General features: G+C 57.4%; 1 protein-coding gene across 1 annotated transcript in view; it reads right to left on the bottom strand.

The window, feature by feature from the left end:
* DRC3 (dynein regulatory complex subunit 3) overlaps nt 1–13,473 on the bottom strand; it is a 39,370-nt gene that overhangs the window by 11,663 nt on the left and 14,234 nt on the right. Inside the window, exons 6-10 of the mRNA XM_066366465.1 lie at nt 11,780–11,930; nt 9,516–9,631; nt 8,342–8,454; nt 6,884–7,058; nt 1,892–2,023 (exon numbers count right to left, since the gene is read on the bottom strand). Coding sequence (XP_066222562.1) covers nt 1,892–2,023; nt 6,884–7,058; nt 8,342–8,454; nt 9,516–9,631; nt 11,780–11,930 — 687 coding nt within the window. The remainder of the gene's footprint in view (nt 1–1,891; nt 2,024–6,883; nt 7,059–8,341; nt 8,455–9,515; nt 9,632–11,779; nt 11,931–13,473) is intronic.

Consider the following 13,473-nt stretch of genomic DNA (forward strand, 5'->3'; position numbering starts at 1 on the left):
AGCTCCCTCCCCTCCTCTGTGAATGAGGCTGCAGCACCTTATCTCATGGAGTTGCTGCGAAGCTTAAACAGGTTACTGCACACAAAGCGCTTTGCAGGGGGCCTGGCAGAGAGCAAACCCTCAGTAATCCTGTGCAGGATCCCAGACCATCGGAGCCCTGGAGGAACCCCCGCATTGCCCTTCCCAGTGCTTAGCAAGACAGACACGGGGGCCTGATGGGACTTAACGTTGACTGAGGGGACAGCGGAGGGTGAGGGTGATGCGTGGTGACGCCGTGAGCCCCAGGACGGCCACGTCCACAGGGCACCACGGACCCCAGGACGCAGGGAGCCTACGTAAGCTCCCTGGGGGTGGGAGTGGTCTGCAGGCTGAGCCAGTTGTCCTTATTCCAGATGCCTGTGAACGCGGTTGTAATGAATAAATTAGGGTCACTGAGAAGCGTGGCTGCACCTGCAGCCTTTGGGCGCTGTGCGCAGGTGTGCCGATGACATGAGTGTCACTGTGCACGGGCTCTGGGGATTGGCGTGTGCTGAAGAGGGGGTGGCTCTGGCTGAAAAGGTCGGAGCCGCGGCCCACGCTCCCGGGAGGCAGGCCCCGTGCTGCCGTCTGCAGTGCGCACGCTTTCCACAGCGCTGAGCACCCACCCGTGTGGCCGGGAAACCTGTCTGGCGTCTGCGGTGTCACCCGACATGGGAGGACTGGGTCAGGGGCTATCTCTTGGCCCGGCCGGCCGTGGCGGCATCCAGGGAGGCTCGACTGGTCCTAGCGCCTCAGACGCTGGACTCGGCTGACCTGTGAACACGCCTGTCACTCTGGTCGCTGAGGGATTTCCGATAGCAGCCTTCTCATTTCCACGCTGAGTGTGGAAGGGCAGGCTCCTCGCATCACCAGCAACTGCAAGCTGAGACGCAGAGATTTGTTTCATCCCCAATGGGGGCTTGTGGGAGGGGACACCTTGTTTTTGTTTTAGCACCTGGACAGCTCCTTGTCTGATAAAAAGTCCTCTCCTGCCCTGGCTGGTTGGCTCAGTGGTAGAGCGTTGGCCTGGCATGTGGAAGTCCTGGGTTTGATTCCCAGCCAGGGCACACAGGAGAAGCGCCCATCTGCTTCTCCATCCCTCCCCCTCTCCTTCCTCTCTGTCTCTCTCTTCCCCTCCCGCAGCCGAGGCTCATTGGAGCAAGATGGCCCGGGCGCTGAGGATGGCTCCATGGCCTCTGCCTCAGGCGCTAGAATAGCTCTGGTTGCAACAGAGCGACTCCCCAGATGGGCAGAGCATCACCCCCTGGTGGGCATGCCGGGTGGATCCCGGTCGGGCGCATGCGGGAGTCTGTCTGACTGCCTCCCCGTTTCCGGCTTCAGAAAAATACAAAAAACAAACAAACAAAAAAACAGCTCTTGGTGTCATTGATCTTTTGTATTTTTTTTAACTTCTATGTCATTTGTTTCTACTCTGATCTTTATTGTTTCCTTCCTTCTACTTCCTCTGGGCTTTGTTTGCGGCTCTTTCTCTAGTTCTTTTAGGTGCAGAGTTAGGTTGTTTATTTGCAATTTTTCTTGCTTTTTTAGGGTATTCCTGTAATGCTCTGAACTTCCCTCTCAGGACTGCTTTAGCTGTGTCCCATAGATTTTGTGTTGTTGTATGCTCATTTTCCTTTGTCTCAAGGGAATTTTTTATTTCTTCCTTGATCTTGTCGTTAACCCATTTGTTATTTAGTAACATGCTATTTAGCCTCTAAGTTTGAATGTTTTTCATTTAAACCTGGCACGGGCTGTGCCCGGTGTCTCCAGCAGGTGTGACTGTGGCTTCGTCGCTGTGTCCCCAGGTTCTCTCCCGGTGACCTGGCAGGGCCCTCCCTTCCGCCCTGTGCCCAGGGGACCCCGCCTCACCCACCTCCAGCTGCTCCACCAGCTGCATCTCCAGGGTGGTGAGCTCGCTGGACAGCTCAGTGATGGCCTCGCTGTGTTCCACTATCTTCATCTCGACCTTGGTCAGTTCAGACTCCTCGCGGATGGCACTCAGACACTGGGGACAGAGATGCCTGTGCTTTAGGGACCCACAGCTACGTGTGACTCGTTCGTGACAGGAGACAGTTCGGTTTTGTGGGTGAGAACTTGGACTCGGGGTTCGCGCCGCCCAGGCTCAGCACTCAGCTGTGCCCCCGGCTTGCTCTGTGAGTCTGTGGGAGCTAACGACCGGCCCGCTCCATGCCTCCAGGCGGCGAGAGCAGATGCTGACACTCGCTGGCGAGTGAGGAACCCTGTCACTCGACGGCTTGGGTTTTTACTAGAGGAGGTCGTCTGGGCAGTAGGAGCCCTGGTTGCACAATCAGGGGGAGCTGAACTCGAATCCTCTCTGAGTCACTTCTTAGACGTATGACCCTGACCGGGTCCTTCCCATTCTCTGAGCTTCCCTTCCCTCACGCAGAGGGGGAGAGAGGCGGTGCTTCCCCGTGTCCTGGGGACTCGGCAGTGCATGTGAGTGAGGTCTTGGCTCGCGGTGGGGGCTGACTAGTCAAGGCTCTGATAGAGGGCCCGTAGCAGACACGGGCAAGGAGAGACACGGGACATGAGACAGTCCAGTCTGAGGAGACCAGTTAGACCCACACACAACTCCAGGGAGCCAGGGGATGCTAGAAGGAAACACGGCTGGACTGCCGGAGTGGGGGGTGCTCCCAGACTGGAGGCACCCCGGGTCTCTCTGAGCGCAGCACGAAATACCAGCCGTTCACTAGCCAAGGGCCTGGGTACTTGGCCACCGGATACCATGTCAGCTTGATTGTGCCAATGTTTGGTATTAGTCGTGAAGGAAGAGTAACCGGACAGGAGGACCCGGGGAGAGGAGGTGAATGACATTTATAATAATGGCTGTCCCATCTGGACACAGATTCAGGTCCAATTCCTACCTCACACCCTACATAGAAAGTAAATTCCTGACAGAACAAAGATTTAAATGTAAAAAAAGTCATAACAGTACTGGAAAAAAAAATTGGGAGATTTTTAAATAAACAATCTCAGAGTGGAGAACTCCTCTCTAAGTATGACCAGCAGAAAAGATTGATAAATTCTAGCACATAGCCTGACCAGGCGGTGGCACAGTGGATGGAGCGTCGGACTGGGATGCGGAAGGACCCAGGTTCGAGACCCCAGGATAGCCAGCTTGAGCATGGGCTCATCTGGCTTGAGAAAAAAAGCTCACTAGCTTGGACTCAAGGTCGCTGGCTCAAGCAGGGGGTTACTCGGTCTGCTGAAGGCCCACGGTCATGGAACATATGAGAAAGCAATCAATGAACAACTGAGGTGTCGCAACGAAAGACTGATGATTGATGCTTCTCATCTCTCTCTGTTCCTGTCTGTTTGTCCCTATCTGTCCCTCTGTCTGACTCTCTCTCTGTCTCTGTTAAAAAAAAAAAGTAATACGGTGAATGTAAAAGCCCGTAGTAAACAAAATGAGAAGAGAAACGACAAACTGGGAAAAATATTTGCAACTTATTTCACTGACACAGGGCTGATTTCTTAACCTATAAAGTGCTCTTACAAAGTAATACTTAAAAAAAAGAAAGAAAAGAAAAAGAGAGGTAGAGATATAGATAGAAACACCAAATAGAAAAATGGTATGCCTGACCAGACGGTGGCGCAGTGGATAGGGTGTTGGACCAGGACACGGAGGACCCAGGTTCGAAACCCCAAGGTCACTGGCTTGAGCGCGGGCTCACCAGCTTTAGCGTGGGGTCATTGGCTTGAAGCCCAAGGTCGCTGGCTTGAGCAAGGGTCACTCAATCTGCTGTAGCCCCCTGGTCAAGGCACATATGAGAAAGCAATCAATGAACAAATAAGGTGCTGCAACAAAGAATCGATCCTTCTCATCTCTCTCCCTTCCTGTTTGTCCCTATCTGTCCCTCTCTCTGTCTCTGTCACAAAAAACCAAAAAACAAAACAACAACAAGAAAAAACCGAGTAAGGGCAGATTATTATGAGACTAGTTCACAAATACAAATATAAATGTTTGTCAAACACATGACGCTCACCTACACTTAAGAGAAAATAAATATAGGCCTGATCTGTGGTGGCGCAGTGGATAGAGCATCAACCTGGAACGCTGAGGTCGCCGGTTCAAAACCCTGGGCTTGTCCGGTGAAGACACACATAGGAGTTGATGCTCCCTGCTCCTCCCCCTTCTCTCTCTCTCTCTCTCTCTCTGTCTCCCCCCCACCTAAAATGAATAACTAAAAAAAAAAATTTTTTTAAAGAGAAAACTAGTATTCACTTTAAGTGTAACAAGTCAGCCAAGAGGAGAAAGCTTGCTGACAGGCGGACTACAGCAGGGTCCGCCTCTGCGGAGGGCAGCGGGCAGCGGCTGGGGAAGCAGCCGGGCATAGCGCCCCCCCAGGACTTCATCCTGAAGGCCACACTTGCACCAAAGTTCTCACCGCAACTCTTGAAAGAGCAAGAGATTGGAAAAAACCTGATGGTCTATCAATAGGAACTGGCTTAAAAAAGTATGGCTCGCCCATGCAATGAGATAGTTTACAACTATTAAGAACATGAAGCGCCTGACCAGATGGTGGCACAGTGGATAGAGCGCCGGACTGGGATGCGGAGGACCCAGGTTCGAGACCCTGAGGTCGCCAGCTTGAGCACGGGCTCATCTGGTTTGAGAAAAAAAAAAAGCTCACCAGCTTGAGCCCAAGGTTGCTGGCTCAAGCAAGGGGTTACTTGGTCTGCTGAAGGCCCGCGGTCAAGGCACATACGAAAGAGCAATCAATGAACAACTAAGGTGTTGCAACGCGCAATGAAAAAACTAATGATTGATGCTTCTCATCTCTCCGTTCCTCTCTGTCTGTCCCTGTCTATCCCTCTCTCTGACTGTCTCTTTAAAAAAAAAAAAAAAAAAAAAAGAACATGAACAACTCAAGTTTTAGAAGGCTCTCCAGGCCCTGGCTGGGCCGGCTCAGTGGACAGAGCATCATCCTGGCATGCCACAGTTGTGGGTTCGATCCCTGGTCAGTGCACGTACCAGAAGCAACCAATGAGCACACATGAAACGGAACAGCTAAGCGGAACAAGGAGTTGATGCTTCTCTCCTCCTCCCCTCCACCCTCCAATCAATGGGGGAAAAGAAAGAAATGTCAGCAAGGATGTGCCAGACAGACAGGGGGTGGGGGCGGGTGGGACTGCAGATGTGGCCTGTCCTGTCCAGAGGGGACAATGGCCACTCTGGCCCTGATGACAACTTCCTCCAGAGAAGTGGGCAACCATAGTTTTTCTCTGAAATCTTTCCATGTTTAATGTCAGTAGGATGTTCAAAATGTTTTAAAGCCCTCTGCAAACCAAACAAAATACACATGTGTGTGAGCCGAATGTATTCCTCAGCTGGTCGGCAGGGTTGACACAACACCCCTCCCGGCAATGCAGGTCCATCTGGGAGGCAGGCTAAGGAGACCAGGGGGGGTGGGGAGGCGGGGGGAGGCCTGGGAAGCCTACTAGAGTCTATCACCAGCCCCGCTACACCTGAACTGGCCTCATTGAGGGACTTTGCTCTACTTGAAACCAAGGAGTTCTCAACCAGGGGTGTCTTTACGGGCTCCTTGGAGCCCCTGATACTACCAGCAGGTGTCCACCTACTCAGTGTGTGCGTGACAGGTTTTTGTTTGTTTGTTTTTAACAGAGACAAAGAGTCAGAGAGAGGGATAGATAGGGACAGACAGACAGGAACGGAGAGATGAAAAGCATCAATCATTAGTGTTTTATTTTATTTTATTTTTACAGAGACAGAGTCAGACAGACAGGGAGAGACAGGAACGGAGATGAGAAGCATCAATCATTAGTTTTTCATTGCGCGTTGCAACACCTTAGATGTTCATTGATTGCTTTCTCATATGTGCCTTGACCGTGGGCCTTCAGCAGACCGAGTAACCCCTTGCTCAAGCCAGCGACCTTGGGTCCAAGCTGGTGAGCTTTTGCTCAAACCAGATGAGCCCTCACTCAAGCTGGCAACCTTGGGGTCTCGAACCTGGGTCTTCTGCATCCCAGTCGGATGCTCTATCCACTGCGCCACCACCTGGTCAGGCGAGACAGTTTTTTTAAGGAGAAAGAAGGTCCGTAGCTTTCCTTAAGAGTCTCGGAAGGTCTCTGCCTTAGAACAGCTTAGGAACTGGTCTTTCAAAGGAATGCTAACTGAGGACACAAGCCCCATCGGTGTGCAGAGTGGCCTGAGTCAGGCTGGTCCCGCAGGCCTCCCTGGGTGGGCCATCTCATCCTTCCTCCATCACCCCCGGTAGCTGGAGTTGATCTGCCTCTGGAAAGCCCCCCAGGCTTCCTGGGCCCCCTGCAGGTGAGAGCTGACTTTCCCGGCGGGGAGGGGCCTGGGTCTGCACCCCTCAGCAGAGGGGCGCTGTCTGAGGACCACAGGCAGTGTGGTTCCCTCCTGCTTCCCAGAGCCGGGCACAGAGCAGGGCTCAGAGCGTGTCTGCTAAAGAAAGGGATGAGGGAACAGAGGAGGGGTAGCAGCCATCGCCGTTGTAACAGCAGTGGTAACAATAAGACCTCTTGAATAGTAACGACGATGTTACCTTGAACCCCAAGGATGTTTCAGGGGAAGCAGACCACGGGCTCCATGTGTGGCTCAGCCCTGGTGGGTGGGTGGGCGGGGGAGGAGCTGTGGTTTGTGGTACGAGCGGAAGGCTGTGCCCTGGCTCAGCCACTGAGCTGTGTGGGCTTTGGCAAATGGGGACACAGGGGCAGCTGCCCCTCTGGTGGGGCCAGGCCCATAGCCGGGCCAGCACCCGGAGCAGGAGGCCAGGGAGGGGCGGGGCGGGGCGGGGCGGGGCCGGGGTGGGCGGGGCCGGGCAGGGCGGGGGGCGGGGCCGGGCGGGGCGGGGCCTACCAGCCAGTGCTGCTCCTCAAACGTGGCGACCCTTTGCCTGCCCTGCGCCTGGTTCTCCTGGACGGCCTCTTGGACACACTCATTGAAGGTGTCCAGCTCCGCTTTCCACTTGGCATGCTCTTTCAGCCCATACTCGAAGATGTTCAGACAGATGATGACAAATCTGTCCTTGTAGGTGAGTGGCCGTTAAGGAAGCTGGAGGTGGTTTCGGGGTACCAGTTGGTGGGAGAGGCTGCCTCACAGCGTGGGTGGTCGAGATCTGAAGGATAAGGTGGTGATGGTGGGGGTGCCCCCCCCAGCCTGAGGGAGGCAGGGACACAACCTGACTCAGGGAAGAGGACGGGAGCCATGGGAGGGGACGACAGAACAGACTCTTCTACAGGAGAGACTCCTGGTGGACCTGCAGGGGCCAGGGAGGGGCTGGGGGCCCCCAGGGAGCGGCCCAAAGCAGCAGCGTGTGTTTTTGTCTCCGTTGTGTCGTCTAGAGGGCACCTTTGTTGAGGGTCTGTCCTCAGGTGCTGCGGACGGGGGATCGCAGAGATCGGAGGACCAGGGGCTCGAAGCAGAGAGATCCAGGTTCAAGTCTGGCTTCTGCTGCTGCTTCTCCCTGGGGCTCGGGTCCCTCGCCTGCCCCTGCGGGCAGGCCACCTAGCAGGCCGGTGGCAGAGCGGGGCGGAGTCCTGGCCCCACTGGACCGGGGTCTGACCCAGAACCCGGCTCTCACCTTCTGCTCAGCCCCACACCCGGCTGTCCCTTCCCCACTCTTTTCAGAATGCTGGGTTTTTAGAAAGTGAGCCTTTTCTTTTTCTTCTTTTTTCCTATGTGGAGAGGGTGCCACAGACCTGCTCTGGGCCCTGCTGCTGTCTTCGCACTGTCAGACCAGGGGCCCCTCAGTTCTATCCAGAGTCCCTCTGCTTACAGTGTAAGTCACCCTGGCCGACCACCCCGGTCAAGGGCCTTGATGACAAGATGCCGGCCACCTCCGGCGGGCCGTGGCCAATCGGGGTGAGATTCCAGGCTATTAGCCCCACAGACTAGGGACTGAATCCCAGTTCTTAAGTGTGTGACCTTGGACAAGTCAACCTCCAAGGGGAGCTTCCCCAAGTACCAATGTGACTGCAGAGCAGCCCCCGCCTAGCGGGAAGGGGGTGGGAACATGACAAACACCGGACAAGCACACGCAGGAAACGGGAGATACGGCTGAGGGTCAGATCCTGTCTGTGACAGCCCGCTTGTCAGGCCTGAGGCCCCAGGCCGTGCTGACCGACCCCTCAGAGTGTCCCCCATGCGGCACAGCTGACCTGGGTCTGTGCTGACTCGGCTACCTTGCTCTGAAGGGGAGGTGTCACCCCCCAGGGTCTCAGCGAGAGCTGGGGAGACCGGCCCCAGCGGGCAGGCGGGCGGCGTCACGGGGCCCAGGCTTGGCCTGAGGGGGCAGCCGGGAACTTGGAAGGATATGCCTCGAGCAGCTCGCCCACGCCGTCCAGGGAGGCCAGCTTGCTGCCCTCCGCATCCTCGGCGTACATGCTGTCAAACAGGAAGGAGCCGTTCAGGTGCTCCACGAAGGCGGCCTGTGGTCACAAGCACAGCGGCGCTCGGGTGACCGCAGGGCCTGCACTCGGGCCCCGGGGGCTGGTGAGGAAGGCGAGGCCGGGAGGGCATGCCGGGCCGAGGGCCTGGTGCCCCGGCAGGTCCAGGGCATAGTGCTGAGGGCTCACTGGCTCGGTCTGGCGGGAGGAAGGTGTGGGGGCTCCGGCGTAGGGGACCCAGGACCATGCAGAACAGGGGCTCGAACCTGCCCCGCAGCCCTGAGACCCGCCCTGGGGTTTAAGAACGGGGTGCCCTGACAGGCTGTTCCAGCGGCCCCCCCCAGCCCAGCCCTGACAGGCTGTTCCAGCAGCGCCCCCAGCCCAGCCCTGTGAAGGAGGCAAGGCAGGGGGCGTCCGGGTTGAGGGAGTGCTGGCCCCGGGGCAGGTGGTGGGCAGAGCCAGGCGGGCACTCGGCCTGTGCCCTGTGGAGGGAGCACGGGCACAGTCTGCATGCCTCATCAGAGCCAGGCCACGGGTGCATGGGGTCTATTTTTTTTTTTCTTTTTTTTTTTTCCTGAAGCTGGAAACGGGGAGAGACAGTCAGACAGACTCCCGCATGCGCCCGACCGGGATCCACCCGGCACGCCCACCAGGGGCGACGCTCTGCCCACCAGGGGGCGATGCTCTGCCCCTCCGGGTCGTCGCTCTGCCGCAACCAGAGTCACTCTAGCGCCTGAGGCAGAGGCCAAGGAGCCATCCCCAGCGCCCGGGTCATCTTTGCTCCAATGGAGCCTTGGCTGCGAGAGGGGAAGAGAGAGACAGAGAGGAAGGAGAGGGGGAGGGGTGGAGAAGCAGATGGGCGCTTCTCCTGTGTGCCCTGGCCGGGAATCGAACCCGGGTCCCCCGCATGCCAGGCTGATGCTCTACCGCTGAGCCAACCGGCCAGGGCCCACGGTGTCTATTTTTAATCGAAAGGCAGGCTTTCAGGGGCCTGGGCCCTGCTGCCCTTTGTTGAACTGACCGATGACCTGGGGCCAGCAATCTGGAGCCCAGCAGGACAGGGCAAGAGAGGTGGGGAGTGGAGCTCCTGGGGGGGGGCGGACCTTGTGGTGCTCCAGCTCCTCCCTCTGGGCCTGCTCCTCCTCCAGCCGGGCCTGGATCAGCGTCTCCCGGTGCTTCAGCTCGTCGATGCTGTACTGGTGTTTGGCTTCCGCCAGCCCTTTCTGACGGGGGAACGGGAAGGGCATTCTTATTGTTACCAGGAGACACTGGGTCCCGGAGAGCCACGCTAGCCTCTGCCGGCTGGCGGTGCCCCGAGGTGGGTGGGTGTGTGGATGAGAACTGCCCGCTGCCTTACAGCCCCGAGACAGAGGAGAGAGAAACTGGCCGGAGCAAGGAAGACACTGAGGAAGTGGCTGAGCCACAGGCTGGACGAGCTGGGCAGTTAACTGACCGCCACCTGGAAGCACCAGACCCGAGCGTCCAATGGCCCTGTGCTTCCTGGCTGCCCCGAGGGCACTGACAGCCCACCCTGTCCCAGAGGGACCGTGGTCCTCCCCGAGTCCTGCCGAGGTGAGCAGCCCCCTCCCCGGCCCAGCCGGCCAGCACCCAAAGCAGGGACCCTGGGGCATCCTGGACTCCCCCGCCTGCTCAGACCCGGGCTGTGCCCAGGACAGTCCGTGCTGCCTCCTCATGGCTCTCTGATCCGTCACACCACCTCTCGCCGGTACCCCCACCTCAACTTCCTAGCCGGCCTCCCCTGGGCACCTGTCCCTTCTACTCTGTCCACTTCTCCCTACCAAGCAACTAGAGCAACTGCTAAATGCAGACCTGACCTGACCAGTCCCTCGCTTGCCCTGTGTGGCCCCGTCTCGGGCGCCGGGGGATGACAAGCTCCGGCTGTGGCCCGCAAGGTTCTGTCTGCCTACCTGCCCCCCGACCTGCTCCTCTCCAACGCTCCGAGCTCCAGTCACTGCTGCTCACAGTGCTGCCTCCTGACCCAGGGCCTTTGCATGTGCTCTGCCTGCCACCTTACCCCAGTCGGCTTCTGCCCGCCCTGTAGATCCCATCTCAGAACCGCTTCCCTTGGGGAAGCCACCCCATCACCAGCCACGCCAATCCTGCACATGTACCTCCGCCGTGTTCCTCTCTCCTGGTGTTTCCTAATCATCTGTCTCCCTTCCCAGTGTGCTGGCTCCCTGAAGGGAGGCAGGGGCTTCCCTGACTTCTGTCCAGTGTGGAGCCTGCGCTGCCTTCCACAGCCTGAGCTGTCTGAGGTCAGCCCCACTGTCCAACCAAACGTGACGTCAGGACGCACGTCTGGGTAGCTTTTATGCCTTAGCATGGGGCCTTGGCTGCAAGGAGCTTTCACAGCAGGAGTAGAAATCCCTCTCAAGAGCTCTTGCTCTTGTTGAGATGTACGCTTACATTGTTCCTTTACCTATTCGTACTTTGATAGATAAGTTTAAGTTGGTAAAAATCTCTAGTATCCGAGCCCTGGCCGGTTGGCTCAGTGGTAGAGCGTTGGCCCGGTGTGTGGAAGTCCCAGGTTCAATTCCCGGCCAGGGCACACAGGAGAAGCACCCAGCTGCTTCTCCACCCCTCCCCCTCTCCTTCCTCTCTGTCTCTCTCTTTCCCTCCCACAGCCAAGGCTCCATTGGAGCAAAGTTGGCCCGGGCGCTGAGGACGGCTCCATGGCCTCCGCCTCAGGTGCTAGAATGGCTCTGGTCACAACAGAGCGACGCCCCAGATGGGCAGAGCATCACCCCCTGGTGGGCATGCAGGGTGGATCCTGGTTGGGCGCATGTGGGAGTCTGTCTGACTGCCTCCCCGCTTCTCATTTCGGAAAAATTAAAAAAAGAAAAATCTCTAGTATCCAGCCTCTCCACTGATCTCCGTTCCCACTGCTCCGTTGTGACTGAGGCCACCACCTCCTCCCTGTCCTCCTCTCTCTGGACTGTGGTCCCTGCCTCCCCACCCCCCTCCTCTCCGTCTGCTCCTCTCTTCCCCGCAGCAGTCACCAGACCCCTGACCTTCTGAACACATCGTGAATTCTGCTGAAGACTGCTCAGGGCTCTCCCGGGCTGCCCTCTGCAACAGGACAAGGTCCAGGCCCCACCAAGGTCCTGCTGACAGCAGCCTGCCCCTCCTGCCAGTCTCTCCCCACCCCCGAGCTCACAGCCCCTGTCCATCCTCTGTGCTCGCCTGAGGGGAGAGCGGCCTTCAGGAACAGCCCAGGACCTCAACTTAAAAGGGGCCTCCGGGAGCTACTAAGGAGCTGCCCTTCCTCCCTGCCTCAGCGGCCCTTTCCAGGAGCCCAGAGACCTGCAGACACTCTCACGGAGCAGGGAGACCCAGAGGGGGACACTTGCCACGTGGTCGTCAATACGCCGGAAGTCCAGGTACACGAGGTCGGGAAGGTAGGCGCAGACAAACGTCTTGTAATCCTCTGCTCGGGCCATGGGGTTCCCGGACAGGCTGAGTGCCCGCAGGCCCTTGAACCGCCGCAGGTAGATGATCTGGGGGCAGAGCGGGGAAGGTCAAGGGCGCCCCGGTGGGGGGGGGGTGCCCCAGGCTGGGTGGTTGTACCCACAAGGCCTTTGGTCAAGCTGGGGCTTTGCGAAGGATCGGCAGACTCGGGTTCAAACACTAGCCGTGGGACAAGTTCCCTAATGTCTCCGAGCCTCGGTTTTCTCATCTATAACATGGAGGTGAGGATGTTACGTGCTGTTGTGTGTGTTGTAAGCAGCACATGAGATCAGCTGTGAGATGCACGTAGGGGGCGCCTGACACGGATTCGGTAGGTGGGACTGGCCTTGCCATCCTCACTGGTGGTCACTCAGAGCAGGCGAGCCTTTTACAACGGCCGAGCCCTGTGGGAAAGGCCCAAGCCTCGAAGTAGACGGAACTCAATGTACAGTTAACCTTGAATTAACTGGATAACATTCCACTCACTGCCGTTTATTTTTCCTATGCTCTATCTTTACTAAAATTGGAGGAGTGGGGAGTCACCACCAGGGTGACACAGGAGGCGTTGTGCTTCACAGAGGCTGCGTTTTCTCACAAATTGACGATTCGTAGCCCCCCCCCCCCCCCCCCCAGCGTCGAGCACGTCCGTCGGCACCAATATCCCAACCATGTGCTCATCGTGTCTCTGGGTCACATTCAGAGTATTTCAAATTGTATTATTATTATCATATTTGTTATGGTGGTCTGTGGCCAGTGATGATTATTATTTTTTTTTAAGAGAGGGAGAGGCAGGGAGAGAGGGAGATGAAAAGCATCAGCTCATATTTGCGGCACCTTAGTTGTTCATTGATTGTTTCTCATATAAGCCTTGACCTGGGGGCTCCCGCTGCGCCAGTGACCCCGTGCTCAAGCCAGCGACTTTGGGGTCATGTTGATGATCCTGCGCTCAAGCCAGCAACCCCTTGCGCAAGCTGGCTAGCCCACGCTGAAGTTGTTGACCTTGGGGTTTTGAACCCAGGACCTCAGTGTTCCTGGTCAACACTGTATCCACTGTACCCCCACCTGTTAGGCGAGGATTTTTTTTTTTTGTATTTTTCTGAAGTTGGAAACGGGGAGGCAGTCAGACAGACTCCCGCATGAGCCTGACCAGGATCCACCCAGCACGCCCACCAGGGGGCGATGCTCCACCCATCTGGGGCGTTGCTCTGTTGTGACCAGAGCCACTCTAGTGCCTGGGGCAGAGGCCATGGAGCCATCCTCAGCGCCCGGGCCAACTTTGCTCCAATGGAGCCCTGGCTGCGGGAGGGGAAGAGAGAAACAGAGAGGAAGGAGAGGGGGAGGGGTGGAGAAGCAGATGGGCGCTTCTCCTATGTGCCCTGGCCGGGAATCGCACCTGGGACTCCTGCACACCAGGCCGATGCTCTACCACTGAGCCAACTGGCCAGGGCCTTTTTTTTTTTTTTAATTCAGTGAGAGGAGGGGAGGCAGAGACAGACTCCCACATGTGCTGGGACCAGAATCCACCCGGCAAGCCCACTAGGGGGCGATGCTCTGCCCATCTGAGGCGTTGCTCTGTTGCTTGGCAACCAAGCT

This window comes from Saccopteryx leptura, chromosome 2 (assembly GCF_036850995.1).
Source record: "Saccopteryx leptura isolate mSacLep1 chromosome 2, mSacLep1_pri_phased_curated, whole genome shotgun sequence".
Classification (NCBI taxonomy): domain Eukaryota; kingdom Metazoa; phylum Chordata; class Mammalia; order Chiroptera; family Emballonuridae; genus Saccopteryx; species Saccopteryx leptura.